This window comes from Leptopilina heterotoma, unplaced genomic scaffold (assembly GCF_015476425.1).
Source record: "Leptopilina heterotoma isolate Lh14 unplaced genomic scaffold, ASM1547642v1 Lhet_108, whole genome shotgun sequence".
NCBI lineage: Eukaryota > Metazoa > Arthropoda > Insecta > Hymenoptera > Figitidae > Leptopilina > Leptopilina heterotoma.
In genome coordinates this window covers 1,179,693-1,205,733 of record NW_025110825.1, presented here as the reverse complement: position 1 = coordinate 1,205,733, position 26,041 = coordinate 1,179,693, and the positions used below count along the sequence as shown (strand labels likewise).

At 19.5% G+C, this 26,041-nt stretch overlaps 2 protein-coding genes across 2 annotated transcripts in view; both read left to right on the top strand.

Moving 5' to 3' along the window:
- Window positions 1-1,341: 1,341 nt before the first annotated feature.
- On the top strand, window positions 1,342-14,697 carry LOC122503014 (peptidyl-alpha-hydroxyglycine alpha-amidating lyase 2-like). The gene is made up of 6 exons (XM_043613400.1): window positions 1,342-1,859; window positions 4,724-4,883; window positions 5,296-5,934; window positions 8,596-8,991; window positions 10,881-11,096; window positions 14,381-14,697. Exons 1-6 carry the CDS (start codon window positions 1,764-1,766, stop codon window positions 14,605-14,607), a joined length of 1,734 nt encoding a protein of 577 aa, XP_043469335.1. The 5' UTR covers window positions 1,342-1,763; the 3' UTR covers window positions 14,608-14,697.
- Window positions 14,698-24,506: 9,809 nt separating this feature from the next.
- The window catches only part of LOC122503049 (retinal homeobox protein Rx1-like), a 279,214-nt gene continuing 277,679 nt past the window's right edge, over window positions 24,507-26,041 (top strand). The window contains exon 1 of the mRNA XM_043613476.1: window positions 24,507-24,540. The gene's annotated coding sequence lies outside the window, so the exon portion shown is untranslated. The remainder of the gene's footprint in view (window positions 24,541-26,041) is intronic.

The window sequence follows — 26,041 nt, the reverse complement described above, 5'->3', positions numbered from 1 at the left end:
ACTAATTTATATAAATTAAATAATTGTGAATAATAATAATAATAATAATAATAATAATAATAATAATAATAATAATAATAATAATAATAATAATTATTATTATTATTATTATAAACATTATTATAAATATAAAATAATGATTTTATCACTCGGTCGTCTTTAATTATAATAAATAAATTATTAAAGCCATAACGAAAAAATTGATAAATAAATAAATTATTTTAAAAAAAATATTTTTTATAATTGTAAATTAAAAATTAAACAATTATAAATAATAATTATCATTTTCTATAATGGTTATAAACAAATTATTATTATGACCATTATTATAAAAAATTTATTACAAAAATCATTACAAAAAAAATTGAAAAATAAATAATAAAATTGTATATTTTTATAAAAATGTAAGAATAATTTTTTTTTAAATATGAATTACAAATTATTCATTTAATTATAATTATAAATTATTATTCGGAAGCATTAAATAATTACTTACTGTAATTATTATTATAAACATTATTTTAGAACTTGTAAATTAGTTTTAAAACCTTGAATGATATTTTCTTTTTCAAAAACAATTTTTTCTAACAATAAATATTTTTAAAAAAGTTAAATTAAAGTAATTTTTTTTAAATGGTTGTCAAGCGCTCAAAATATATTACTTAAGAAATTTATTTAATTATAAATTATTATTTGGAAGCATTAAATAATTATTTACTATAATTACTATTATAAACATTATTATAATTAAATTCTCATAAAAATCATTAAATGACACAAAAATTGAAGAACAAAAAAAGCAAATTATTATTCGAAACTTTATAATAAATAAATTATTATAAAAATAAATTCCAATAAGTTACAGATAAATAAATAAATAATAAAATTAATTATTTTAAAGAAATCTAAAAATAATGTTTTTTATAATTACAAATCATAAATTAATTAGTTATAAATAATAATTATTTTGAAGCCTCGTTGCTTTTTTATACTATAATAATTATTATAAACAAATTAATATAAACATTATTATTATAAACATTATTATTATAAACATTATTATAAACAAATAATTGTAAACATTATTATAAATAAATTATCTTAAAAATCATGACAAAAAAATTAAAAAATAAATAATTTAAATAATTTATTAAAACAAAATTTCATAAATATATTTTTTTATTTAAAAAAATATGTTTATAATATTAAAGTAGATTTCTGCAGGACCAACAGAATAAAATTCTGGTCACAAATCAGAAAGGTAGTGACATCTTTGAAGAAACGATGAAAACTTGTTTGAATGAGTACCACTCACTATTGTTCGGATAACATAGTTGCGCGTCACGTTCACAATGTCTGACACGTAGACACTTGTGCTCCGAAAAAAATAAAAAAAAAACAAGTAAAAAATTTATAAAACATTATAACTGTCTCTCTGTGAATCGTTAATTATGAATTAAAATTTAATCCTTCGGTGAAAAAAATAATTTCTAATTTCACATTCAAGTGTAATAATTAATAAACATATCGTTCGGAAAAATTTAATTTTTTCTCCAACACGGAAATATAGAATAGAAAATTTTTCATTTTCAAAAAATTATTTCATTTTTAAAAGAAGAAAAGTTTGGTTTCTTGGATTTTGAAAAAGAAAAATCTCGACATATATTTTTATTAATAATATGAATGAAAGTGTCAATATTGGGGAAAATTGAGAGAGAAGAAAAGGAAAAGAAATTTTTTTTGATGATTGTTTTTCAAAAAGCATGAAGTACTCTGCCTATACAAGTGTCTGTTCTTTTGTTATTTTTTTTCTTATTTTTGAAATTCAGGCTTTTCGTGTGCCTGATCAATATTTTAAGGTAAGTGGTATTTTTTCTTTTATTTGAATATAGAGTAAAATTGAAATTGAAATTATTTTCTTTGGAAATAAAAATTTGTGTTATATAAATAAAGTGTATAAATAGGGTAAATAAATTTTATGGGGTGAAACATATTGATCATGCGTCCCAGCATAGTTTTCCTTATTTGACGTCTACTGCTCATTTACGTGGGTGTACTTCCCCTTTTTCTCCTTAGACCATGAACTTTACGTCAATTCATCTTTTCGAAAAAGAAAATGAAACATTTTTCTCTTCTTTTTATTCTCTTTTATTTATTGAAATTAATCGATACTTTTTTACTTTTATTCTTTCGTTGTAGTCTTTCTTTAACCTATCGTTTTAAAAATAGTTCAAAAGTAGTTTTTCTTTTAAAAAATAGATAAAAAGTAGTTTTTAATATTAAAAATACTCAAAAAGTATTTTTTATTATTTGAAATACTTTAAAAAGTACTTTTCATTATTAAAAACACCCAAAAAGCCTTTTTTGTTATTAAAAAGTACTTTTATTACCAAAATTAAAAAAAATACTTTGTATTATTTAAAATGCTCAAAAAGTATTTTTTATTAATATTTAAAATACTTAAAAAGTATTTTTTATTAATATTTAAAATACTTAAAAAATATTTTTTATTAATATTTAAAATACTTAAAAAGTACTTTTAATTATTGAAAAATACTTCAAAAGACTTTTGTTTATTAAAAGTACTTTTACTATTAAAAATACTCTAAAAGAATTTTTTATTATTAAAAATATTTTTATCCCCTTTCTAAAATTATTATTTGAGGAAATTTACACATTTTTTTATTTATTTTATGCTTTTATTTATAATAAATATAATTTTAAATTATAAATTGAAAGTCATAGGACAAAAGGCAAACAAAATTAAAAATTCAGGTCAAAATTCACAGATCAAAAAACGAATATGGTGTAAAAATTTTTGAAATTTTTATAAATTTATTTCGAAAAAAATTTTAATTTAGAAAAAATTTAGTAAAAAAAATTTAATTTGGAAAAAATTTATCTATTTATAGGTCGAAGGTCGAGAAATTAATCTTAATTTCAGAAATTTTGAGACAAAGTAATGTTTATAATGGAAAAAATATTGTTTAAAACTGCCTCGAATTATTTAAAGATCTTAAAAACTTAAATTTTGATAGTAAAATTTGAGTAATAATAAAATTAATGTTGAATAGTAAAAAGAATTAATAAATAGTGAAAATAGTAAAACAGTTGAAAAAAATATAAATTGTCAATTTTAACAGCAAAAAGAATAAATAAATAGTAAAAATAGTAGTAAAAATTATCAATATTAATAATAAAAAGAATGTTATAGTAAATAATAGTCAAATAAATTTATAGTATTTAATGGTAATAATGAAAAGAATTGAATTTATTGATAATTAAATATATAGTTAAATATTTATTATATTCGTTAATTATACAAATAATTGTATACATCTTAAAAATAAAAGAATTTTTTGTTTAGAAATTTACATAAAGAAATGTTTATGTCAGTGTAAAACAAATGATTATTATTTTAGAACTTGAAAATTAGTTTTAAAACCTTGAAGATATTTTCTTTTTCAAAAACAAATTTTTCTAATAATAAATATTTAAAAATATGTTAAAAACAAAGCAATAGTTTTTAAATGGTTGTCAAGCGCTCAAAATAAATTATTTTGAAACAAAATTTTGTATTTAAAATTGCGGTAAAAAATATTTCCAGGAAGAAACAACAAAAAAATTCAATTACTCTTTTTGGAAATTCAATTATTAAAAATCTCAATTACTTGTTTGTGTAGATTTAATTATCTGAAAAAACGAGTTTAAAAATTTTTTTCTTTAAAAACTATTCAAATTTTTGGAAAATTTGTTTAGAATAATTTTTTGAAGATAATAAAATTTTTGAAATGTATAATTAAGAAGTTTTTAACTAATTGAATTTTTGTAAAAGGTTTTATGAATATTTGAATTTTTAAAAATTTTATGAAAAATAATTGAATTTTTTGTTTTATTAAAATTTTTGAAAATCTATTTTTGAAGAATTTTAAATGCAAATTTTTAAAGTAATTGAATTCTGAAAAATTGTAATTGAAAGAACTTCAATAATAATATTGTAAATTAGCTTCAAAAAAATATTAGTAAAAAAATATTTAAATAATGTTTGAACTATTACCAAACATTTTTTTTTATTTCTAACTTTAGTCCAAGACTTGAAATAAATATTCACTTTTTCATTTATTATTATTTATTTATTATTATTTATTTATTATTTTAGATATTTATTTTCATGATTCATTTAGTAATTTTCAGTTTTCTGCTTATGTTTGCCTCTTGACCTGAATTATGTTTTATTACAATTTTTAATAAATTCCTCAAAAAAAGCAATTATTTTTAAAATTACCTATTATTATAATTCTTCTAAAGAATTCAATTATTTCAAAGAATTTTGAATAATTATGTTCACCAATAAGGAAACTGCAACAGATATTGATCAATTTTTTGATACTAGGTAAAGACTTTGAGATAAGATAAAATTTATTTTCAATATTCGTTGATTTATTTATTCTATTACTTTTTCTTACATTTTTATCAATTTAAATATGTGGAAATTTTTTTCTATTTTCATTTACATATTGATTTTTTCTTGAAATATTTCTTGGGTAGAGAACTTTTTTTCTTTTCTATTATAACTAACTTTGTTATTAATTATTGAAAAAAAATTTTTTTTTGTAGAAAATGTTTTTTTGTTTGAAACTTTATTATTAATTATTAAAACCAAATTTTTTTGTATCGACTCTTTTTGAAAAAAATTGAATATTAATCTAACTTGTATTTTCAGCGAGCTGTGAATTTTTATCGCGATTCAAAATATAGAAATGACGTTGATAATTATCAGGAAATGGAAAACGACAGGATGTTGGATCCAATATTCAACATCCGAAATTATAATTCCATTTCAAGGAGAGCACCCCCATTACCACTGGAGAGACTAGATCCAAGTAGGAAATTTCTTTTATCAACATGAAACAGAATTTTTAATTTTTATACTTTTTTTGTTTATATTTACATTTATATTGAAAAAAATAATAAATAAATGATTTTTTGTTGGTAAATTTTATATTTTATATAATTTTATATTTATACACAGAAAAAAAAATTTTTGATTCAAATAACCGATTAATTTACTATTATCAATTAAATATGTAGTTGAATCAAATAATTTTTATTTGAGTCAATTAAATTGTATTTGATTATGAATTAAATAATACTTAATTTTTTTTCTGTGTAAAACTGTAAATAAATAAAATATAAAAATATTCATAAAATAATAAATAAAAAAAAAATTAAGAAAAAAATTTCCCAAAGGGGTTAATAAAAAAAAAAGGATAATAATTAAAATTTAAATTTCAGAAATCCATTGGAACGAAACTTGGGGATCACAATTGCATTTGGGACAAGTTTCAGCAGTCTCAATAGATCCCAATGGGAATGTTGCGATATTTCATCGAGGTTCACGCGTCTGGGATGGCGGTTCGTTTAATGGAAAAGATGAATTTGATTTCAATAATAATTGTGGACCAGTGAAAGAGCCGACAATTATTTTATTGGATAAAAATGGCGAGGAAATATTTCACTGGGGTAGTGGAATATTTTACATGCCACATGGCTTGACAATTGATCATTTGGGAAATTATTGGATCACTGATGTTGCAATGCATCAAGTATTTAAATTTGATGCTGAGGATATTATGAAAATTAGAAGTTCATCAATTAAGGACACGAATCATCAACATAGTAATGAGGGAAAATTGGAAAAATGTGCCGATTTTAAGAATTCATTTAATAATAGTATTATTAAGCCGAGTTTAAAATTGGGTGTACCTTTTGAGCCAGGCAATGATAATGAGAAATTTTGCAAACCAACTTCCGTTGCTGTCATGAAGAATGGTGATTTTTTTGTCGCCGATGGCTATTGTAATTCGAGAGTTATTAAGTTTAATTCCAAGGGGGAGAGAATATTGACCTGGGGACGAAGTAATCGAATTTATGGTAATTATGAATTTTCCTTTTTGTATAAGAATTTTTTTTTTTTCAATAATCTGTGAGGATTTTTCTTAAATTTTTCTAAATTGTAATTTTTTTTCGAGTCAGATTTTTTATCGAGTCGAGTTTAATTTCCAAAAAAGATTCTGTCAAATAAAGCTTAATTTCTAATTTTTCTTTTTTAATAATAAAAATCATGATACTAGTTTCGAACTATATTTTCAACTATTTTTATTACTTTTATTACTTCTTATAATTAGAATTTTATTTACACAATATTTAATTAATTTCAAAGCATTTTCGAAATTTAATTACTTTCAATATTTACTATTATTATAAAAAAATTTCTCAAAAGAATTCAATTATTTCCAAGAAAATCAATTATTTAAAATGATTTTTATAAAATTTTTCGCAAGGACTTCCATAATTTTTAAAAAATTTAATACAATTCGTTGTAAGAATTCAATTATTTTTATAACTAATAAAATTCATGGCAGGATTTCAATTATTTTCAATACAATTTTAATTATATTTCTTGAAAGAATTTAATTATTTTAAAAAATTTTGATAAAATTCTTCTTATGAATTCAATTATTAAAAACAATTATTATAAAATTTTTTCCAAGCATTCAATTATTTTCATAAATAATAAAATTTTCATAATAGTTTAATTACTTTAAAAATTAATTTTGACAGAATTTTTCAAAGAAAATCAATTATTTAAAATGTTTTTGTAAAATTCTTCAAAAGAATTCAATTATTTAGAAAAAAATTGGTAAAGTTCTTCTTAAGAATTCAATTATTTTTGAAAATTTTAATATAATTCTTCTCCGGAATTCAATTATTAAAAAAAAATTTTTATAAAATTCTTTGCAAGCATTTAATTTTTTTAAAAAACAATTTTTACAGAAATTTTCCGAAAATATAAATTATTTAAAATCATTTTTATAAAATTCTTTGCAAGAATTTAATTATTTTTAAAAATTTTAATAAAACTCTTCTTAGGATTTCAATTATTTTTATAACTTATAAAATCCATCACCGGATTTCAATTATTTTTAATACAATTTTTAATGAATTTTTCAAAAAAAGCAATTATTCTTAAAATTGTTATTAAAATTCTTCTCAGGAAATCAATTATTTTTAAAAAATGTAATAAAATTCGTTGCAAAAATCTAATTATTTTGATAAATAATAAAACTCATCGCACAATTTCAATTATTTTTGAATTTTAATAAAATTTTAAATGTATTCCCCGAATAATGCAATTATTCTTAAAAGTTTGATTAAAATTTTTCGAAAGAATTCAATTATTTCAGCAAGTTTTGATAAAATTTGTTTATTTGAATTTAAAAGTTATTTTCAATACATTTTAATTAAATTTCTTGAAAGAATTGGATTATTTTCAAAATTTTTTGAAAATTTTTCTTCTGATTTCAATTATTAATAAAAAAGTTTATAAAATTTTTCTAAGAATTTAATTGTTTTTATATATAATAAAATTCTCACAATAATTTAATAATTTTAAAAATCAATATTGACATATTTTTTTGAATAAAATCAATTATTTCAAATGATTTTTATAAAATTTTTTGATAGAATTAAATTATTTAAAAAAAAATTTAATAAAATTCTTCGCAAGAATTCAATTATTTTTAAAAATTTTAATAAAATTCTTACCAAAAATTCAATAATTTTTTTGAAAATTTAATAAAATTCGTTGCAAAAATTCAATTATTTTTATAACTAATAAAATTTATCGTCGGATTTAAATTATTTCTATTACAATTTTTAATAAATTCCTCAAAAAAAGCAATTATTTTTAAAATTACCTATTATTATAATTCTTCTAAAGAATTCAATTATTTCAAAGAATTTTGATATAATTTGTTAATTGGAATTTAATACATTTTTAATTAAATTTCTAAAAAGAATTTAATTACATTCAGAAATTTTAATGAAATTCTTTGTAACACTTCAATTTTTCTAATTTTCGATAAAGATTTTGAAAGAATTGAAAGAATTCAATTTTAAGAAATATTCAATTATCCTGTGTTTTATCAATATTCAATTATTCAATAAATTATTAATTTTTTTATTTAAACAATTAAATTCTATAATTTTCTAAGAAGAATTGATTTAAAATTTAATTTTATAAAAATTTTAGACAATAATTGAATATTAGAACCGTTATAGTGTAAATTTTGTGGAAATAATTGAATTTGAAAAAATTTTTGAATTGAAATTTTTGAAAATTTTAATTGTTGTAAAACTGCAATAATATTTAAATTTTTATTTTAAAATAAAATGATTAAAGTTTTGTATATAGTTAAATTTCAAAATTTAAATTTGAAAATTTTAATTTCATTTAAATGATTCCAATAAATCATTTAAAATATTTTAATTCCTGTGACAAAATAAGTAGGTATTTAAATATTTGTTTAAAAAAAAATTATTAGCTTCTTTTTGAACATTAATTTTTTGATTTAAAAACAATTTAATTGACTTAAATAACAATTGTAAATATTTATTAGATAATAGGCAGTTATTTGAATCAAATAAATTTTTTTCAGATCTTGTCTCTAAAATCTAATTTTCATTTAGGAGAATTAATTTTCCTAGGATGGATTCAAAATTTTCAACCCAATATATTTTTTTTCTTTTTAGAAGTGAATTTATCGCCAGACGCTTTTGCAGTGCCACACGCATTAGCATTGGCCGAAGAATTTGGCTATCTCTACGTGGCCGATCGTGAGAATGGAAGAATTTTATGTTTTCACGCAGCAAATGGCTCGTTTCACAAAGAATACAGTAGCGATTTGATTGGCGGTGCAATTTACAGTGTCGCTTATGCGCAAGAAAAATTATTCCTCGTCAATGGACCCGATTCATTGGACACACCAAATCGAGGATTTATTATTGATCTTAAGAGCGATAAAGTTGTATCGGAATTCGCTCCAAATGGACCAATGGGCAGACCACATGATATTGCAGTGACAAATGATGGTCTTGAGATTTATGTCGTTGAATTGGATACAAATCGTGTTACAAGATTTGATCGAGGTAATCATTTTTTTTAAAAAACTACTTTCTCTAAAACTACTATTAGCAAAAAAAAAAAAAATCTCAACAGTCATTAATAGTGTTTTTGTCAATTTTAAATTAAAAAAACAATCACTCAACAGTGTCAACTTTACGAAACTTTAAAAGGAACAACCAGAAATTGCCCTTTATGAACCAATATTATTACAATTTCGGGATGTATAAATGAAGAGGCACCAAAAAAGGCTCCAAAAAGGCTCCTAGGAGTGACAAATTGTAAAAATTTACTATTACTTAAAGTTTTTTTACGTTTTGTTTATTTTTCCTCTTCTTATTTATTTATTTTTTTTTAAACACCCTTTGTAGTCCTTTGTGAATAATATTTATGTGTTGGATTTTTTGAGAAGTCTGCCTTTTGTTCCAAATTTCTGATTGGAATTTAAATTCGAATACTGATCTTTTTTATTCTGATGCAAATTCAATTCGTTATACTTTTTTTATTTACTTTTGGAATTTTTTGAAAATTTGGTAGAAAAGAGATTTCACCGAAATTCCAGAGAATATTTTCCATTAGAATTTTGCCAAATTTCATTTAAAAAATCCGAATGGAATAGAAACGAAATAGAAAATTCTACAGAAAACTATTTTCTGTTAAATTGACAATTGAATTGCGAAAATAAAAAATTAAAATTGCAATTTAAAGAAAATTTCAATTATCCAAAATCAAAAATTTATTTTAATTTTTCAAATTGACAATTTAGCAAAGAATTGAAATTACAATTTAGAAAAAATTTTATTCTCCAAAATTAAAAATGTAGTTTTCAAATTGACAACTGAATTGTCAAAAGAAAAATTAAAATTGCAATCAAAAATATTTTTTTTCTCTAAAATCAAAAATGTAGTTTAATTTTTTTTTAGTTTATTCTGATAAATAAATTTCGATAAATAAATAAATTTTCTTCCTAAAAGTCTCCAACTATTGTGAAATTAACAATTGAATTACCAAAGAAAAATTGAGATTTCAATCAAAACGAAATTTTTATTCTCTAAAAACAAAAATGTAGTTTAATTTTTCTAATTGACAACCGAATTATCAAAAAAATTAAAATTGCAATTTAAGGATAAATTTTATTCTCCAAAATCAGGAATGTTGTTTTCCAATTAAGAATTACAAAGAAAAATTGAAATTGAAATTTGATGACAATTTTTACTCTCAAAAATTACAAATATTTTTTAATTTTTTTCGTTTTTATTTTTCTGTGATAAGTAAATTTCAATAAATAAATTTTCTTTCTAAAAGTCTCCGACTATTGTCAAATTAACAATTGAATTACCAAAGAAAAATAGAAATTTCAATGAAAAGAAAATTTTTATTCTCTAAAAACAAAAATGTAGTTTAATGAACGTTTCTAATTGACGACCAAATTAGCAAAAAAATTAAAATTGCAATTTGTACCTAATTTTTATTTTCCAAAGTCAGGAATGTTGTTTTCAAATTGACAATTACCAAAGAAATTAAAATTTCAATTTGATGAAAATTTTTACTCTCCAAAATTAAAAATACAGTTTAATTTTTTTTTTTCGTTTTCAGTTTATTGGGATAAATAAATTTCGAGAAATAGAAAAAAAATTGTTTTTCTAAAAGTCTCCGACTTTTGTCAAATTAACAATATTGAATTCCAAAAAGAAAAAATTAAAGTTACAATCAAAAGAAATTTATTCTACTCCAAAAAATCAGAAGTGTAGTTTAATTTTTCCCTCTCTCTTTTATTTCAAAAAATTTATTTTTGGAATAAAATTTTTTTTGTAAAAGTCTCCTAAAACTAGGCTTCTAGAGAGACTTGAGGATACTTTTGGTAGCTTTTTCATTTTGTGCTTTTGTAACAAATATATTTGTTTTCTAATTGCAGGTAGAAATAATTCATCAATTCAACCAATAATTTCCGATTTAAAAACATCTGGGACATCAGTTCCTGATTTTAAATCGGCACTTTTAACTGATATTGATATTAATAAGACATCTGGAAAATCAAGTTCCTTAGCATTTTCTCTCATCGTATCTATAACTGTTCTTATTGTAATCTGCTTATTATTGGCAGTCATTGTGTCGAGGTGGAAAAAAAGAGGTAGATTATTTCGTCAAGAAAATGATAGAGTCGAATTTACTAAATTAATGCAAGATAATGATGATGAGTGAGAATGTATTAGATATTTTTTTTTAATTAGATAAAACAAGTGTTTGCATTGTAGCAAAAAATTTTTTATTTATACTTTTTTTTCATTAGAACATAAATTTTTTATTTATACTTTTTTTTTATTAGAACATTTCGGATTTGTATACTTTTTCAATTTGTGAGTTGGAATAATTTTTTTTCTTTCTTTTAGTAATTTATAACGATAAAAATTTCATTTTTGATAATTAGCATTATTAGTAAAAAAAAATTTGTAGAAAAATTAAATCAGACAAAATTATTTTTAGTAAATTTAGAAAATTTTTTAGCAAAGGCAGATTTTTTTTCAATTATTTTCTTTGTGTTCTTTACTTGTTTGTGACGTTTTTGTTGAAAAGAGCTTTTTTTATTTAAGTTTTCCTAATTTAATAATGGGTTTTATTGTTTTTTTACTTTTTTCTTTTTACTTAATTTTATTATAATATATAAAATTCTACATTATATAAACGGAAAAAAACCTTTAACTGGAATTTTTTATATTAAATTTTCCTAAAGTTATGAACGTTTAACTGTATAAAATAAAATTTTAAATTAATTATTACATTAAATTAACTGAATAAATGAAATATTTTTTAAAAAATTAAAAAATTAATTTAATTGAAATTAAAAATTAAAAGAAAAAAATAATTTTTTTGTCCAAAAAGGAAAAATGATTAAAATTAAAGATTATTTAGTTGAAAATCAATTTTGTAATCCACAAAATAATTTCTTTTTTAATAAACAATACAAATTAAAAAAAGTAAAAAATAATCGTTCAATTGAATATTTGAAACTAGGAAATATTTGCGAATATTAGCGAAACTTTTAGTTTGTTTAATTAATCCTTTCGCTATTTTAGATAAACTTGTTCGTTCAAGTGAAGGTTTTTTTTCGTTTATATAAAATTCTATATTATATAATGTAAAATATTGTACTTTATTTGTACAAAATTATTATAATTTATTAATAATTATTAAATTATAATGTAAAAATATTTTATAATATATTACTAATAAAATTGTAATTATTATAATATATTATAATAATTTTGTAAACATAATAATTTAAACGCGATTGGATATTATTTTTATTTATTCGCAAATTTTATATGTGCATTATTGTTTTAACCAAAGATATTAATACTTTATGTAATTTAAAAGCAAAATATTTTTTATTTATTTTATAAATAGTTGTAAATGTACGTTTATGCATCGTTTGGAGGATTTTTAGTTTTTAGCATATTGTGCATTTTTGTAAATGTTGTACAGAATTTTTGTTTAATGTTCAAGACTTTTTTCTCTCTTTCAATTTAAAGTCTAATTTTCATAGTTTTATGTAAATAGATTTTTATTTCTGAATGTAACTCATCAGTGGCAGTCTTTGTCAAAAGTTTTTCCTCCTAAAAAAGAGGGACTAGGAATATTTAACTATTTTTTGAAATTTTTTTTTCTACGAAAGTAAATTATAATAAAATAAATGATAGAATAAAAAAAATAATGGAAAAAATAATTGAAAATAATTGATAAAATAAAAAGTAAATGTACAAAATTTTCAATTTTTTTTTCTTTAAAAGCCGGTTTATAGCTTGAAAGAATTAAACAAATAAATAAAAATTAATATTTAGAGAAAAATAATAATAATAATAATAATAATAATAATTAAACTTTATAACTTTTGCCGAAGACTGTAGCGGGTGAATAAGTAGAGTGCATTTTTGCATTCATGTAATTATCGTGTAATTATTAGCAGTGAGTTGAGCTGTTTATTTTATTCACTTTCTAAATCAGAATTAGTTCAAAATGGTAAATTTGTCGAAAATATAATAAATACAATTTCTAACCAATTCTCTTATGTTAAATTTAAATATTTTTTTTATTTTTGTTTTCTGAGTTTTGTTTTTTAGTTAGTATTTTTTTTATATAATTAATTACTTAAACGAATAAACAGTAACTTAGCTGTTTTGTTTTTATTATTATTTTTTTTTCTTTCTTTTTATAATTTTTTTGTAGACTTTTTTTTCCTTAAAAAATTTTTTTCTCCAGTTTTTTTTCCTTAAAAGGAAAAAAACTTTTCACTTACCTAAAACTTAGTAAAAAGAAAAATTAAACAAGATTTTACTAAAAATTTTTTAAAATTTACTTATTTACTATCTTATTTTAAAAATTTTTTAGTAACAAATTTTAGTAACAAATTTTAGTAACAAATTTTATTAAAAATATTAAAAATTTTATTAAAAACATTATTAAAAATTTTATTAAAACTTTTTTACTAATTCAGATTTAGAAAGTTACATATTTAGAACTTATGAAGTTTAGCAATTAAACGCATTCATTCCGTCTTTATGATATTATTTTTTGTACTTAACTTTTAACATAAACATTTTTTACATTGGTGGCTAGAAATTTTATTTGTTGTTCATTTTCATTTATTCATACACGAGAATAAACTATTTTCTCTATTCTGTTATCTATTGTTTTACGTTTTTCATTGTTTTTATTTATGTTCCTTCTAATTCCTTTATAATTATTTTTTTACCCGCTAACTATAAGTGCTAATTTTTTTTAATTATAATAAATGTTGTCATTGTTTGGCATTGTTGTAATAATATTGTTATTGTTATAATTAGTTATTCTATAGTTAATATATTATTATGCGTTATACAATTATATATTGTTATTATTAATATTATTGTTATCACTATTACTATTGTTATTATTATTATTATAATTTTTATTATTATTATTTATTATTAATATTATTTATTATTGTTGTTGTAATTTAGAACCGTTGTATTTAACTGTTTAATTAATTTTATTATAAGTTTATAATTATTTTTCTTAATTATTTATTTATTATAGGTATTATAATTTTATTTAAAAAAAGATTTTTTAGATCTATTATTATTATTATTATTATTATTATTATTATTATTATTATTATTTTTACTTATTATTAATATTAGTCCCCAACTTTAATGTACTGAATGTGTGTTATTTTTATTGCGTGAAAATAGAAAACTTGTTTAATTTGTTGTTATAACATTGTTTGCAAAAATAATTATTTGCTTGCATATTATTTTAAATAATGATTGCCATTCTTTTTGTTACATAAAAAAAACAAAAAATGTAATTTTAAATTTTAAATTTAATTTAAAAAAAAGAACAAAGAAAATGGGTAAAAATAATGTATATTCTCTGCAGGATGTTTATTAACGTCTCGCAGAAGAACAATATGGGAGAGCGAGAGAAAAGATAATTTTAAGCTCACAAGCCTACTGGATAATAGAGCGGGAAGGAAATTTAAATTTTTTGAGAAAAGACCAAATACACGTGATTTCAGTAAATTAAACACGGAACCAGAAACATCGGAGGACGAACATTCGGAAGATAAGCTGGTCACGTTTTACGTCAACGATAAAGTCATTTAATTTTTTTTTTTTTTTGTTTTTCTTTTCAAAGTCGAAAGCAAAAAGAAAATAATTTCTTTGTTTTTTGTTTTTGAAAGAAATCTACTGATTTCTGGAATTACTAAAAATTAATAAAAGTTTCTTTTTAAATAAAAATCGTACAATTCACTACGTTTTTAATTAATGATTAGAAAAAAATTTTTTTAAACGAAAAACAATATTTTAGGTTTAGAAATTTTTTTCTTTTTTTAGTCTTCGATATGAAAGGAGTAATGTATCAATTTTTTCGAGACAAAAATTTTACTGAAAAATTTTTTTTTTTAAATTGTTTATTATAAACGTTGTGAACTGTAACAAATGGTAAAATAAATTTTTTTAAAAAAGAACAAAAGTTATGCGCAGAAAATAACAAAGGAAAAAAATGTTGGAGAAAAAAAAACACAATGCCTCGAGAAATTAATGGCTCTAAAAAAATTTAGATCTCGTTCTGCTGGACCATTGTAATCTCTGAATCTAAATTAGCCATTTTTTCTGCTAATTTTACTTGATTGGTTTATTAAATAATTTAGTAACTTTTTTTTGGAATAATTTTAGTGATAATTTACTGTAAATTAAAATTTTGTAGTAAAAACACAACTTATTTTGTTATTGTAGTTTACTAATAATTAATTCTTTAGTTATTGGAGTTAATTAATTAGTAATTCGATTAGTAAATTTGACTAATAATTAGTAATTCAATTATTAAATTTTACTAATTCCGCAATTAAAATTTACTAATAATTAGTAATTCATTTGGTAAAGGTTACCAATAATTACTAATTCAGTAATTAGAGTTTGAAAATAATTATTAATTCAGTTAGTAAAGTTCACTAATAATTAGTAATTTATTTAGTAAAGTTTACTAATAATCAATAATTCAGTTGTAAATTTAATAATTTACTTTAATAATTTTTCGACTAACAATTTTTTTAATTGGTTACTAATTCATTTAATGAATAAATCTGTTAGTTTTAGTCCAAAAATGACGAATTTATATTTCAGAGTGTAGGATCTATTTAATTATCGCATTTTCTTACCTAATTAAACTAGTCAATTTATAATAGGCGTCTTTGTAATAATAATTTTTTATTGACATATCTTTAAAAGCTATATATATAAATTATATCACGTTAAGCCTTCTGACTGAGATTTTAAAAAAAAATCCACTATATTATTATAATAAATAATTGAAAAGTCTGATAATTTTATTTTAAATTGGCAACAAAACTAATGTTTAACAACAAATTAAAGGCGGAGATGAATTTTCCATGTTTTTTGTACAAGTCTGATTGGAAATTAAATATTTTTTTAAACTTAAAAGGCACCTGAATTTAGCGTCGACGCTAAGCGTCAAAAATTTTTTTTTCGTAAAACCAAAAAGAAATAAACAATTTTTGTTAAAGATTTTAACTTGAAAAAAAGTTTTTAACTCCCTAGGTAAATAATAGAGGTGAAATTATTGACGTTAGTCACTAAAAAAATCACTTATTTTAGTGATTATCTCTAAAAGAAAATTAAGTTTTCGACGCTAAGAGTCGACGCTAAGTTCAGGGATATAAATTTTAAAAAATTTTGATTAAAATTAAAATTTTCACTAAGAAAAATTTAATTACTTGAATTCAATTAACAAAAAAAAAAAAAATGATAAATAATTTCCACAGAAGAAAATTGATTTTCAGAAGAATAATAAGAGTGATTTTTGCTCAAATAAAAAATTACTTCTGAAAATTACTTCTAAAAAAAAGTCATTGAAATTATTTCTTAATAATATCAATAATTTTTTTTTCAAAAGAAAAAAATAATTTACATTGAAAAAATAGTGAAAAAATATCACTTTAAATTGTTGTTGATTCTACGATATTTTCACAACTATTATTTATAGATTAATTAACTGAAAATAATTATTATTTGTAATCCCATTTAAAAAAAAAATCTTATGCGAGACGTTAGTGAGAAAAGTAATATACATGTAAATGTATATAAATAAGTGTATTTTTATTATATTGAAAATATTTTATGTCTAAAATGCTAAATACTTACATTTAAGAAAAAAAATTTAAATATATTTAAGAACTCCTCGAAAGCATTTTATCATAGAAATCGTTAAATTAATAATTTAATTGACAAAATATAATTAATGAATAAGTATTATTTTCGAAATAAAGAATTCTAATATTATAAATAAATAATAATAATATTATTAATATTTTCGTATAAATCAAATAATATATAATAATATTTTCAAATAAATAATTCCATCAGCGAATAAAATTAGTATTGCAATTGAAAATTAAATTTTTTAGTGAAATCGACCACCTTTTTTATATAAATTATGACTAAATCAATACGTTAAATAATAATGCTGAAATATTAATGAAAATTGAATAATTGATATATAAAATTAAATTTTTTATTAATGGAAATTTAAGAAAGGGAAAATTTTACTTATTCATTTTCTTTTTTCTCCAATTTTATGAAAGTTTATATATTTCCGTTAATGAAATTATTAATTGATTCGAATCAATGATTAAATGAATTATAATATATTCTATAATTATAAATGTATTAATTCTTTCTTTATTGTCATAAAAATTTAATTTTTAAATTAATTTAATTTGTCTCTAAATCTAATTATTTCTCTAAATCGGAAATAGTTCGAAATAATTGTTTATTTGCATTAAAATTATTAAATTATAATTTTTAATAATTTATAATTTACAATAATTTACAATTTACAATAATTTACAATTTACAATAATTTACAATTAATAATAATTTATAATCTATATTAATTTATAATAAATTATAATTTACAAAAATTTACAAATAATAATTTATAATTTATATTGCATTTTATAATTAAAAATTAATTTAACAAATGGTAATTGAATGGAAAAATTTGTTTAAAATTAAAAAAAATAAAGAATAATTACAGAATAGCAAAAATAAAATATGATATCGTAAGTGAATGCTATTTAATATAAGAGAAAAAATAGATAGCGATATGTATTATGTTTCTATAGAAAAAAGATCAATTTATTCAATTAATTATCTACTGTTGACGAGCTCGACATGTTAATTAAATTATGATTTGGAACAAAAAAAATGTCTTTTTTTATTTCACATTATAATTTAATTAAGCCCGTCAAACTTTATGATTATTTTTTTCTCCTTTATAACTAAATAGATATATATAGACGAAAAGTATTCATCAAGTCAGTATTAAAGGAAAGCTAAATCGAGCTTAAATTAGGCGAATCGTTATATGCAATTAAAAACCTTGTAATATTTCAGTATTTCACTATTTATATTGAAATAGAATTGAATTTTACGAATCACAAAATGTACAAGAACTTTTTGTCAACTATGGAGAATATTTTCAGTTAAACGTTACATTTTTAACGTTTTCAATATTTAATTTTTAGTCAAGCAAATGTTTATTGTTTCATGAAGAAAAAAAATTTTGTTTTTTAGAAAAATATTTATAATTGAATTTAATTTATTTTTTAATTACTTCATTATGTAATTCAGTTTTTAATAATTTAATCAAGAGAAAAAATAATTGCTTGGATTTAATTTACTTTTTTATTTATTTATTATTTATTTATTATTCTTTTCAATCAAAATACTATACAATGGAAAAAAATTTATTTGCTTCAAGTAACGGATCTATCTATTATTAAATAAATATTTACTTGAATCAAATAATTTTTATTGAAACCAATTAAATTGTATTTGATGCAAATATTAAAATTTTTGGTTGGAATACAATTTATTTGATTTAAATAAAAATTAGTTGATTTAAGTAAATATTTATTCGATAATAAACATTGAATTTGAATAAATAAAAGAAAAAAAATTAATTAAGAAATAAATGAATAAAATAAAGTGAAAAATTATTTGAATCAAATAAATTTTTTTCAGTGAAATTATTCATTCTGTCATTGATTCTGTGATCGTAAAATGATTCCTATAGTATATTAATTTGTTTAGTGTAATTGCATATCGATTTTTTTGCTCTTCACTGTACCTGAAATGTTACATTCTTCAGTAAATTTATTTTTGATTGAAAATTTAAAAAATGTTACTTTACTGAACATAAAAATGGAATAATTTACATAAGTAGCCAATAGACAATAATACAGGATAAACTAATTAAAATTATCTAGAGTAATTTTATTGTAAACTTATTAGTAATTTCGTATTACAATTGTTACCGATATTCCTGATTTATTTGCAAATTATTATTATTGTTATTTTTTTGTTAATTTTATTGATATTTATTTATTTATATATTTATTATTACTATTTTATTATTTTTATTGCTATTACAATTTTATTATTTTCATTGCTATTACTATAGTATTAATTTAATTAATTAAAATTTATTTTTATTGGTATTTTTTATTTTAATTGTTTTTATTTAATTAATAATTATTATTACTCTGAATTGTTTTGTTATATACATTTTTTTCTTTCGCCCTAATAAATTTTTGCAAACATTCCATTATTATTTGAAAATAATTTATTTATTATTTATTATTAGTATTTAGGTAATATTAATAATTTAACTATTTAATATTATTTGAAAGTAAAATTAATTGAAAATAATTTGATAAGTCCTTTCTCGTCAATATTAGTGAATAATAATTGATTATTGTTCTTTTTCTATTTAATTTTTAATTGATGAATTTTAATTTATTCACTGTCAGAGAAATAGAAATAATTATAAATTATAAAAAATAAGAAATATTTCAACGTGAGTTATTATAATTAAAATTAAATTATAATCACATCTATATGAGGTTGAATTGAGAATAATAATTATTATGTATAATTATGTTGATTTTGAAGACATGAGTGTAAATAAATGTATTCGCGTGTTAATTGCACAAAAAAGCATGTCATTCAATATGAGAATATATATGAAAAAAAAAAAAAAAAATATGAGACCATGTATATTTTGAATAAAAATAAGTGTTTGTATTTCTGTCAAAAGCATTTTGTTCTCTTGTCTGTTTTAATTTATTTCTGTGTTTAATTAACTGTTAATTAACTTATTTAGTTACTAATAAATTTAATTTAATTACTAAAGTATTTTTAAATAATTATTTACTATTGTTGCAATATTATTGTTATTTAAAATTTGTTCTAGTAAACAAATAGTTTTACTTTAAGTTTAGAAAATTAACTAATTATTTTATTAGGAGCCGTTCAAAAAATACGTAACTCTTTTTTTTTAATTAAATTATATTATTAATTAATTACTTAATTATATTTAATTAAATCATTTTAAAATAATTGTTTACTTTTATGGTAATATTATTATTATTATTATTTAAAGCTTTTTAGTAAACAATAGTTTACTTTGATTAGAAAATTAACTATACTTAATTATTTGCTGAATTTCTTTAAAATTTTTGAAAACTATTATTAATAAAATAAAAATAATAAATTAATAAAATAAAATATTGAATTATCAAATAACCGCGGTAAATTTATTTGAATAATAATACATTCACTCTCGACGAAAGTCTTTGAATATGAAATTAGGCTTGAAAATGAAATTCATACATACAAAGTGTAACTGATTTTTTAAAAATTCATCATCTAATTCCAAATTATAATTGTAAGTTGACTTTCATTTGTCAACTGATTCTTGTTACATACCATAAAAATGTAGATGGAAAAAAGTCAGACGAGATTTTTGCTTTTTAAAATTTGAAATTCGTACCTCTTAATTCTTTTTCTTCTAAACCAAATTTTTTTTTTAATTTTTATTTTTTGTTGAAATAGGGTAAATGCACTAGTAGTCGGACACTTAAGGATACAATCTTAAATTATGGTTTTTTTCTTGAAATAGCAAATATCTTCTGTGTTTATAAGCACATTATTAATTAAAGGAGTTTTTCAGGATTAAAAATCATATAAATTTGTTACAAATAGTTGAGTATTTAATAAAATATAAACATTTTAATAAAAAATTACAAATGCTTTAGTAGTCGGACACTTTTTCCCCTTGTTTCTATAGTCGGACATCTGTCAGATATTTTGAATTTATAAAGTGAAAAAGATAATTTTTTAATTGCTATCTACTGGAAAATGGAATTAAAGCATATTAGAAGTTATTAATATAATATTTAAACCCTATAAGTTTTAATATTTATGATTAATTATCAACAAAACTTTGTGCCACTCATCGCGTTACTCGAAAATGGCTGTATCTATAGTCGGACACCATGATTTTTAAAACATTAAATAAAATATTTCTTGTTTAATTATTTTCGAAAATAACACTATTTTAATAAAATATAAACTTCACACATTCGTTTTGTATACTTTCTAAAGTAATTATCACAATGCATTATTATTTATTTGCCAAAAAACACGAAAGTGTCCGACTACTAGTACTGTCCGACTATACCCGCACTTACCCTAATCCTTTTTTATGATCGTGAAATTCTTAATTATATAATTAATTATTATATTAAAATTGCAGTAAAATTATAATAATAATTAAACACTATTTTTTAATATTTTTGTTATTATTATTATTATTATTATTATTTTTAATTATGATTATTCGGAATTATTATTATTAGAAAAAATTATTTGGAAAAAAAAGTTTTTTTAATATTCACGCGAACGATGAAATGAAATGGAAATCTTACAATAGCGGTAATGAATGACTGTTTGCATAACGTTTTCGCGGGATAAGTAATGTGAAATGATGTTAAATGAATCGGTTATTGCCTCATTATGTGTCTTAATATATTGCTAAATTGTCAGACATTCTAAGTATTATGAAGTCGATTAGTATCTAGATATAATATTCCGTCGAGACGTAAATAAAAAAATGTGTCTCGTTTTCAAAATATACAGTTAGCTCTCGATAATTGTGTTTAACATTATCGAGAGGCTACTGTATTTTTCATTTCGATAAAATTGTATTTATTTCCGTTCTTTTTATTTAGATACCGATTTTTTTTTTTTATTATGAATATTAAAATTAATGAAGGAAGACAACAAATTTTTTTGTACTTACCCATTTGCTGGCAAAAAAAAATTTTTTAATTTACCCTGAGAAGAATTTTGTTTGAATAAAATATAATTTATTTGAGTTAAATAAAAGTAGATTTGTGTCAGACTCCAGATTATTTACTTGTTTATTTAGTAAAATAATTTTTAATTAGTTTCTTTTTCTTTTAATTAGCATAATTAGTATAATAATACTAATACTAATAATACTAATTTTTATTCAACTCAAGTGACAGAAAAAATTTTCAAATACAATCTATTTGTAACAATAAATAAAAAATTTAGTAGATTTGAGTAAAATATACATTTTTGATAGACGTACCTAATGATAAGAAAATTTAATAAAAAAACAAATTTAGTAATAAATTAATAAAGCCAAATTCATAAAATTTAATTGTTAACAGAGTAAAAAAATAAAAAAAAAATATTCCAATTTAATTAAAAAAATTTATTAATAAAATAATAAATTAATAAAGTCAAATGAATAAAATTAAAAGTTAATTGTTAACAGAGTAAAAAATCATAAAAAAGAATATTGCAATTTAATTTGAAAAATTTAGTAATAAAATAATAAATTAATAAAGCCAAATTAATAAAATTAAAAATTAATTGTTAACGAAGTAAAAAAAAAATCATACAAAAAATATTGCAATTTAATATAAAAAAGTAAGAAGACAACAAGTAACAAGAAAACAGTAAAATACCAATATTTTAATAATGATTTATTTTACACACTTAGTTGACTTCTGTGCACAACTATACAACGATAGAAATTATAATTTATTTCTCATTCACTTTTTTTAAAAAAAAAAGTCTTCTAAATAAAAAATCGAAATAATAATTCGATTTTTCGACATTAAAAATACATTGTGTCTATTAAATTTTCAACAAAAGAGAAAAATAATAATTGTCGCAGAAAATGAGATACAAAAATGAATTTTTCGTCGTGTTTTATATATACATATATAGGGTAAACGTACCAATTGTCGAGGATGGTTCCTGTTGTCGAGTAAACAAACTTTGAATTTTATTTATACAGTATAGCACATTGTAAATGAAAAAAAGTAATAAATATTAATTTTTTTATGCGTTACAAATGTGAAAAAAATATATTAATATTATATAAACAAACAAATGAGACATTTTAGACAATATTTTTTGGTTATTACCATGGTAACATCGACAAATGGAACACCCTCGGCAATTGGTACACTTACCCTATATATATTTTTTTTGACATTAATAAAACAAAAACATGGAAATTATCGATGAATTATAATGTCAACGATTATACACTTTTTCTATTAAATCTATAAGTTAAAGATGTTTCAAAATTTTTTTTTATAATAGAATCACAAACAGGGGATTTTGCTTTTAAAAAAATGGAAATATAAAATTTTAGCTGGTAAATAAATTCATTTTTAGAGTATTTTTTTTTTATTATATAACAATTTACTGTCAATAATTTTTCATCTTTTCACTGTTAAACCTTTAATTGGAAATTTTTCTTTCCTCTGATTGTGAATCTTTTGAATTTTATTACAACTTTTTCGCAGAAACATTTATTTTTCGTTTCTAAAGTCCTTTTTTGTCCACTGCTGCTGATTTGTTTTTCTTTTTCTAAAATTGCTTTTTGTTGAGAAAATAATGTTTTTTTTTATAATTATAATAATAAATAATTATTATTGTCATTATTATTCACAACAACATAATTGTTATAAATAATATAATGCCAATAACAAATATATTAACATAGTTTTATTAAGTAATTGGGCGTTATTTATTATTAATTAGTCATTTAAATAATTAATTAAAATTTAAAAATTGAAAATTAAAAATTAAAAATTAAAATTAATTAAATTTTAATATTAAGAATAGAATAAAATAAAAATTGAAAATTTTATTTATTAAAAAAGTTTTTTGGTGAAAGGAATAAATAAATTGTATTGTTTTCTCAATACTGAAGGACAAAGGTCAAATTTACATTATTACAAAGTTTCCATCACTTACAGTTTGTTTACAAATTGAAAATAATGTGCGGTCAATTTGATTTATGCAAGTTCGAACTTGTCGAACAAAAGTATTTCCCTTCCCTCTCTTTTCAATTTATAATAATCTCAGTTGAAATTTGTCCATCGAACCAGCAAGTAATTGTTAGAATTTTTTTTTTTTTTTTGCTAGTTAGAAATAAAAAAAAGTTTCTATAGTGAGAATTAAACTAATTTTAAAAAATAATTAAAAGTGAAAAAATAAAATAAATAATTTTTTTACAAAAATATTTTAAGTGAATAAATAATTTTTGAATAATGAATATTATTTCGGGAGTGCGCGTTTAATGAAAAGTTTTAATAAAAATAACATATTCCACAATTTTTTCGAATTTTAATTTTTGAAAAGTTAAAAAATAAATAATAAATAAAATATTAATATTGTGAATATTGTTCGGAAAGTTTTTAAATAAATAAAAGTGTTCTCTGCTTTTTGTGATTAAATATTCGGGAAAGTAAATTTAATTTTTTTTTTGTTAATTTCGCAAGTGTTTAAATTTTTTTTTATTAGTGCTCGCTTTCTGTATTTTTTTCTATGAGTTTTTTCAGTTTCATGGTAAATATCAAACACAAGCAATTTGCATATTTTTTTGTTTTTAAGTACATTTAAAAATTTACTAAAAGTAATTACTAAAAATCAAATTTATTTAGAGTAAATAAATATACTAATAAAATAATAAATTAGAAAAAAAATATTAAAAACGTTTACGCGAGTTTATTTACAATTAAAAATAAATCTATTTATTGTTATTTTTTTTGAAAATTTTTTAATATAATTTTTTTCAATTGTTTCAGATTTGTAATGAACATCAAGGAGGGATTCAGATCTGTAAGTTTTTCTTTCAAAAGTAGTATTAATTTTTTTTATTAAAAATGAAAGTTCTTAAAATTATTGTCAATGTCGTAATTAATCGCACACCCTTAATAAAATTACCGCCAATAATTTTATTAATATAAATTATTAGTTACTTAATAATTTATTTAATATTGTAATTTTTTTTAAACATAATAATAAAATAATAAAAATAAAAATTATAATTACAATAATATTTATAATTACATTACAAAGAAGTTATCGACCTTAGTGATGAAATTATAATAAAAATAATAAAAATACTACTAATATTAATAAAAAATGAATTTCCTACTATCAGTTCTTTATTTAATATTGCTATTACTAAATAGTAACAATAATAATTAACAATTAACAAATTATTAGTTATTTTATTTTTATTCTATTAATCATTAATTAACTAATTAATAGATAATTTCTATTAATCGACTATTAGGTCGACTAATAATTATTAGTCAAATAGTCAAATTAACAATTAATTAAAATAACAATTAATTACAAATTATATTATTCATACTTTGTTGTTATTATTGGTATAATTGTTATTATTAAATTGCTATATTTATTTTTATTATTATTACTTTTTTATTATTTTTATTATTATTTTTTTTTATTTTTATTATTTTTATTATTATTTTTTTGCAAAATTAGTAACAAATCAGTAGCACTGGACCTATTGATAATACAAATTCTAAAGTACACTTATGCATATTTTGAAGTATGACATTTTCATTTTTCTGTAATCAAGTGTAAAATATTGATCAATTTTCTTTTTGTAGTCGAGAAAAAAAATGGAATGTTTTTTAATAAACACAAAAATTCGTCCGGCACCTAAATTTTTTTTTAATTTTTTTTTGCATTTTTTTTTTGTACATTATAAATCGTATACGTTTTGTAATGGTACATTGATATTGGCCTAGAGCTAAATCATGTGGTATCGTTTACTTATTGTATTAGTTTACTTTTTTTTTAATACGATAAAATTCGTACCTATTTATTTATATATATAATAAAATCGACTTTTTGTCGTCACTTGAGATTCGTCGACAGTTATATTATAGCGCATTTGTTTTTTCTCATCCTCCACTCTTTCTCTTTCTCTCACGATTTTTTTTTTATTTTTTTTTATTATTCTATTATTATAATATATATGCCATTTCACTTTTAATTTTTTTTTTTTTTTTGCAATATATCGTATGGGGATATGCGCGCTGATAAAAGATGCAGAAAGAGACAACACAGCTCGTTTCCCAAAAATATCACAATGTCCATAAGTATACTCGTGTATTTTTTTTTTAGGTTGCAAACAAAATTTGCGTTATTGATATATTGTATTATAAATATTATTATTATTAATATTACATCAGTATATTCAGTAATTAGAATACTTATTACACAACTATTTGACGTATACTTTATTTACAAAATTTCATTATATATAATAATTCATTGACAATAACGGAACAATTTTATTACT